The sequence below is a fragment of the Triticum aestivum genome, chromosome 7B (genome assembly GCF_018294505.1).
Source record: "Triticum aestivum cultivar Chinese Spring chromosome 7B, IWGSC CS RefSeq v2.1, whole genome shotgun sequence".
Taxonomy (NCBI): domain Eukaryota; kingdom Viridiplantae; phylum Streptophyta; class Magnoliopsida; order Poales; family Poaceae; genus Triticum; species Triticum aestivum.
In genome coordinates, this window is record NC_057813.1 from 72,709,927 (window position 1) to 72,716,251 (window position 6,325).

The 6,325-nt window shown below is 46.2% G+C and overlaps 1 protein-coding gene and 1 pseudogene across 3 annotated transcripts; both read left to right on the top strand.

Annotated features, from left to right (window-relative positions):
* Window positions 1-1,312: 1,312 nt before the first annotated feature.
* LOC123156693 (quinone oxidoreductase PIG3-like) lies at window positions 1,313-3,380 on the top strand (annotated as a pseudogene).
* Window positions 2,380-5,989, top strand: LOC123156692 (bidirectional sugar transporter SWEET6b). 3 transcript variants are annotated; one of them, XM_044574852.1, is made up of 7 exons: window positions 2,381-3,380; window positions 3,515-3,620; window positions 3,713-4,196; window positions 4,295-4,511; window positions 4,639-4,800; window positions 5,352-5,471; window positions 5,585-5,989. In XM_044574852.1, the coding sequence occupies exons 3-7, from the start codon at window positions 4,117-4,119 to the stop codon at window positions 5,744-5,746; spliced, it is 741 nt and encodes a 246-aa protein (XP_044430787.1). In that variant the 5' UTR covers window positions 2,381-3,380; window positions 3,515-3,620; window positions 3,713-4,116; the 3' UTR covers window positions 5,747-5,989. The 3 variants fall into 3 exon arrangements, with proteins under 3 accessions (XP_044430789.1, XP_044430787.1, XP_044430788.1); XM_044574853.1 differs by having other exon boundaries at window positions 2,569-3,380; window positions 3,737-4,196; XM_044574854.1 differs by having other exon boundaries at window positions 2,380-3,380; window positions 3,515-4,196.
* Window positions 5,990-6,325: the final 336 nt, after the last annotated feature.

Genomic DNA, 6,325 nt, shown 5'->3' on the forward strand with positions numbered 1-6,325 from the left:
GGTCTTGAGCTCCCTAACCTCTGTCTTCAGCCGATTCACAACATCTCGTAGATCACCTAGTAGCGTACTGACAAACTGATCCACGGGATCATCATGCCACTTGAAGTACCGACAATCATATCCCTATTCAACAATTTGTGCAATTTTGTCAACAGAATCGCGCAAAGACTATAACTTTGCTGCTCAAGAGAACAACGACGGGCACAAATCGATTTACCAAAGACTGGCTGCAGTTGTAGTATCGACGACCGGGGTTGGCAATGCTCCACGAAATCCACCTCGGAGCCTTGACGTTACAGTGGCACAACTTCTCAGGCGAGTACGCCATCGGTGGCTCCCGATATGGCACCGACGACTGCCCTGAGAAGGCCATGGACTGCGGCGGTCGGTGACTGCTTGACGAGCTAGCAGACACCATGGACCGCAGCGAGGGGCCGACGAGGGGGCGACAAGGGGGACGACGATAGAGTGCTTCACGACGAGGAGGCAGCGACAGAGCGATACGCGACGAGGGGGCGGCGACAGACGTAGGGATTGCAACTAATAATTGGGGAAAGTTGCATATGTCCAGTCAGCACTGTCCAGTCAGCAAGGAGAAAAGTCAAAACCACTGAAATCTGGTCCAAAACCACCATGGGGGAGAATTGATCCGGTGTTACAGAGTTTAGGGGCTGATTGATCCGGTTTTAGACTTTGGGGGGAAATTGATCCATCAGACATGATTTAAGGGGGAAAACGATACTTTCCTCGAGGGAGGATAAGGCGCGCTTGCTATAAGACAGAAAAGGAGAGAAAAAGGGGGACCGGGGCCTTGGCCACTGTGATGTTAGTGCCGTTGTGATATAATATAAGGGCACCACGATATAAGAACCGTAACTGACGGCGACTTCAAGAAAAAGAAATAGTTTTCACTTATGGATGACATATTGGGTAATTTATTATAATTTTGAGGGTAATTTTCGTGATGTACAGACATAAGTATTAGTCCCTTTATTATTAGATTAGATAGAGGTATAGATTATTATTATATTATGAATATTATTAATACAATATATTTTTAGGTATAGCTGTGTGCACTTATTTGAGAATCGAGGAAGTGCGGTTGAATAGCGGGTGTCCAACTATGTGTCCACAATCCCACGTTTTGTCGTAACCACATTTTGCCGTCCAGCTTTTTTGGGCCGGATTATCTAAAAAAAACTTTCTTTGGGCCGGATCTAGTTGGAGAAGCCCGGCCGTATATCTGAGTAGAGCTCTTTCTCAAAAGTTACTCAAAAAAAAAGTTACTCAAAAAAAGCTCTTTGTCAAAAGAAAAAAAAAATCCGAGTAGAGCCGACAGCAGAGCCGTATAGGGGAGCAGTGGCCTGTACATGCGGAGCTACCGAGAGCCAGAAGCCGAAAGCAAGTGAGCTGGGCGCAGGGGGACGGACGCGACGATGGTGGTGGTGGCGACCGCGAGCCCCGGCGGGCCCGAGGCGCTGCAGGTGTGCGAGGTCGAGGACCTCCCGGCGCCGGGGGAGGGCGAGGTGCTTGTCGGGGTGGCCGCCGCCGGCGTCAATCGCGGCGACACGGTCCAGTGGCAGGGCCGGTACCCGCCGCCTCGCCCGACCCGGGGCTCGAGTGCTCCGGCACCATCGTCGCTCTCGGGGCCGCGCTGGGCCGTCGGTACCAGGTGCCCACCGTGCCCCCATGGTGAATTTGGTTATGGCTGCTGCTGCTCTGAACCTCATTATTTTTTTTGCATATGCTGTTGCGTTGCAGGTGTGCGCGCTGCTTACCGGCGGCGGGTATGCGGAGAAGGTGGTGGTTCCGGCAGGGCAGCTGCTCCCGGTGACGGAGGGGGCGTCGCTGACTGACAGCCCGAGGTGGCCTCCACCGTCTGGTCCACCATTTTCATGCCAGTCACCTCTCCCTCGGTGAATCCTTCCTTGTAAGAAAATCTCTCTTGCTAATTTGTTCTGCATGTGATGATTGCAAACGGCTAGCAATTCACCGCACTTGCTTCTTCCTTGGACTGGGACTGACTGGCTGTAAATCTCTTACGCTGAGCACCTGAGTTGGAATGTCAGATATCTTTTGTTAGAACAACATGCCTCGACTAACTGAGAAATAGCAAAGTAAATTGTGCTTACTCAAATGGAGTGCGAACTACGTTACCACAGTTACTCATGCAAAATGAGGTGAAACGTCCCGGACTCCTGGCTGTATTTATTCCTGATGATTGGGTATCTCCAATGTATGCAGATCCATGGTGGATCAAGTGGAATCGGTACATTCACTATACAGAATTCAAAGCACCTTGGAAATGTACACACGAGACATTATTCTTTGTAAGTAACAGCAGCAGCAAAAATTTGCTAGTTCTAAATTTGAAGCTTGCAAGTGTACACATTCAAATACACCGATTGATGTGTTAACGTTGCAGAGACAACATCTCTACTGCTCTAGGAGGCACTTTTGACTGTCTGCATCACCTTTAGGAATTGCAGCTGGGCTGCAGAAGAGCTAAATAACAAACCACGAACTCCATATATCTATTGTGAAGATAAGTATTATAAGCAGAGACAATTTTTGACATTTTACATTCATACATCAACACAAATTGATGTATGCTATCGCTGTTATGTAGCCATGGCCATCATACAAAACTACGATGCATAAAAAAATGAGGTTCGTCATTTATATTCCAAGATATGAGAATAAAAAGACCAATTTACACAAAAGTTCACTGGGATGAGTTTATAAAATTAGCTGGGAATTACTACAGTTTGTCTACAATTTATAAAACTGTACTGCTAAGTTTCATTTTGTTCCAAACAGTGTGCCAATTCACATGGACCAAGCTTATATGTGGTACTTCTAACCCACAAACTAAACAGATTTCTTAGTTCAGATCATACTTCTATGTAGGAAAAGGCTAGCGCGGCTCTTAAGAACCCTAACCAATGCCGCTTTGGTTTTACAACTTTCATTGCTTCTAACATCCAAATCAAACTGTTGTTACACACATGTTTGCTGTATAGATGCACTAAAAAAATCCTGCATTTACTTTCTCGTAGAATTGCATTTTTCTGGTTGTAAAAATAGGATGAGCAGCAACTTTCTTGTCAACATGATGGCCTCCTGAAAATAATTGAGACCCTTCCATCACTTATTTATGAACTACTTTTCAGTGTCTTCTATCGATGATAAGTGAGCTACTTTTTCCTTAGAGATCGCCTTCCCATTGGCACTAACTTGTATAGCACACAGTTTCCCTTCCCAATGCACTCGTAATGCATAGATAGTCCCTCCTAATCATTTTGTGTTCGTTTTTTTGTCAAGATTCAGATCGAATTTCCGACATCAGAGACACGTATGCTGTTAATCAGGTGCTGAAGGTAAGATCAGGACACAAAAAACATATGGGATTTAATAATTAGCAGTTTATGTGCGAAAATACTTATTTTCCAGGAATCTAGCTTCATGTAAGCATGCAAAGTTGATTTTTATCATCCAATTTGAACAATTGCAGAAAAAATCAATCCTCTCCACTTGAAGGTAGGTGATGCACACAGATTTCTTCTTACCTTGCAAGCGCCGTTGGATGAAGAGAGTAGGCATGATCATGGACAAACGCAGTGAGTGCTCAACCCATCTGTACATACGCTGCACTTTATGCCCCCGTGCCGCTGCCATCCTTATCATGCCTCTCCTTGATCTGGCTCCCCAGTGCCGTCTTGCCTCGATCTTGCAGGAGAGGAGGACATTGTTTATTTGCGTAGGGCTGTCGGGGGATAATTCGATCGAGTAGGAGTTGTTACGTGGAAGAGGAGCTAGCAGCTGGGCGATCGTTTGGCTAGGTGACGAGGAAGAAATTGATACGGCCGGCCGTTGTACGGGAGCACGGCCAGAGATGGAGTTCGATACGGTCTGCACCCAAATCAGAAGGTTTGGCCACCCTTAACAATATCCTCATCGGATATAACTTGGGGAAGGCGAAGGCGTACCCCCTACTATATAAGCTCAGCCACCCACGCCCCAAACAAATCACAACCAACCTTCCTCAAGTCGTTTGTTCCCCCGAGCAATCGAGTTGTGTTCCCGGCGATCGATCGATCCATCTTGCTGAGCATCATGGTTTCCGCCGACGTGGCCCGCAACATCGTCGGCATCATTGGCAATGTCATCTCCTTTGGACTCTTCCTCTCACCTGTGTAAGCCCTTTCCTCCTCCTCTCGGCTATGTATTCATGGATAGAAGGTGGTTGCTAGGGCATGAATCTGACGCTCGTTTTCTGCTTGTGCGTACGCAGGCCGACGTTCTGGCGTATCTGCAAGGCCAAGAACGTGGAGGAGTTCAAGCCGGACCCCTACCTGGCGACGCTCATGAACTGCCTGCTCTGGTTCTTCTACGGGCTCCCTATCGTCCACCCCAACAGCACCCTCGTCCTCACCATCAACGGCATCGGCCTCGTCATCGAGGGCGCCTACATCATCATCTTCATCATCTACGCGGCCAAGAACACAAGGGTACGTACGTGCAACCCTCCTAGTGCCCCCTCATCCGGCCTACTGTCTCTTTTCGCCATTAGTTTCTGTACAGAAGATCCTCCTGCATGCCCCTAACCCATGCCATCCGCCTGTGCTTTGCGTGCAGTGGAAGATGCTCGGCGTGCTCGCCATCCAGGCGGCGTTCATGGCTGCTGTGGTGGCCGGTGTGCTCGTCGGCGCCCACACCCATGAGAAGCGCTCCATGATCGTAGGCATCCTTTGCGTCATCTTCGGCTCCATCATGTACGCCTCCCCGCTCACCATCATGGTACGTACCCCACCCCAACTTATGGATCGTCGACCCGTGATCTTTGATAACTGCTTTAACTTGTGAGTTCAGGTGGCTAATTAATCTGCGTTGTGCATGTATGTTGTTGTAATGATACGTTGTCTAGAAAAATACCTGCCTATAATTTATTTTTAAAGTTCTAGTAGATGCTTTTGACAGACCTCAATTTGTTAAGTAGTACACCTTGTTTGTTGTTGATTCTGCTTGAAAAACTATGTCCATCTAAAAGATGCACTCACCTTTCATGTTTTAACGTTCGTGCCAAAACCCTGTTAAAAAAAAGTCCGAATTGAGTTATTCACCTCTCACGCACCCAAGTTCTTCTACAATATGCTACATCATATATTTTTAATCAAAAAGGCCTACGGTTTATTTCTATCTCAAAGGTAAACTTCCTTTACAGGGCGAATTACTAGCTCAGGCTAATTGTTAATGACGGATGCTTTTACCAACTAACGAGTGTACTAAATGCTAATATAACTAAAAAAAAATTGAGATGAAAGTAGTAATATTGTACTGCTTATTTGCAGGGTAAAGTGATCAGGACCAAGAGTGTGGAGTACATGCCATTCTTCCTGTCACTGGTAAACTTCCTCAACGGTCTCTGCTGGACGGGCTATGCGCTAATCAAGTTTGACATCTACATCACGGTATGTACATACACATTGGATAAAAAAAAGTCACAAACCCATCCAGACTTACAATCAAGAATTCCTCAGCGCGGTTCGATCTAATTGTTATGTCCTCTTTAAATTCTGTGCAGATCCCCAATGCCCTCGGTACAATCTTCGGCCTCATCCAGCTGATCCTTTACGGGTACTACTACAGATCTACCCCCAAGAAGGGCAAGAATGTCGAGCTGCCCACCGTCCTCACCAAAAACGCCGTTACCAGCGGCAACGTCTCCGTCACCATAGAGAAATAAGCTTTGCTTCGTTTTTAGCCCTAAAGATTTTGAGTAGTTAATACCAGATGATACTTCAACAGGTCTGATGTTAATTAGTTGTACTTTTTGTTAGCTAGTAGAGTCTGAGATTGCCTTTAATTTTGTGAACCATTGTCGTCTGTCCGAGACTACAGTGCAAATTGCAAGTGTATATAAATACCAATGCAGCTGAGTTATCCCAGAGATATATTATGAAAACCACATATGCTTGCCTGTTTTCAATCTGCTCTTACGTGATGATACAATTGATTTGTTAATTACAGTGTGTGGTGGCTTTGTTAAATTATTTTATTCAATATCCACGATGTGTTTGTATTATGTTTCGGGCAAGGTCCTCTTTTGTTTTCTGCACAAAAACACCCAAAGGGCATCTTATTGGTGATGCAACTTGAACCTGGTGTCAGCGTAAACGAGACACAGACTTAACCTCTAATTACCGGTTCAGTTGGATGGCTCCTGCTCTTTTCCCGTGCAGCTTTGCTAAGTCTCAGTCGACTTAGACTTCGTTATGTCTCAGTCGACTTTATATTCTTTTGATCTTGCATTGAGATTCGTACA

Bases quoted from the DNA above. Each gene is read 5' to 3' on its own strand.
- LOC123156692 (XM_044574854.1), top strand. From the start codon at position 4,117: ATGGTTTCCGCCGACGTGGCCCGCAACATCGTCGGCATCATTGGCAAT. The intron at 4,197-4,294 runs GTAAGCCCTTTC...GTGCGTACGCAG, and splicing joins GGACTCTTCCTCTCACCTGT to GCCGACGTTCTGGCGTATCT. The intron at 4,512-4,638 runs GTACGTACGTGC...CTTTGCGTGCAG, and splicing joins ACGCGGCCAAGAACACAAGG to TGGAAGATGCTCGGCGTGCT.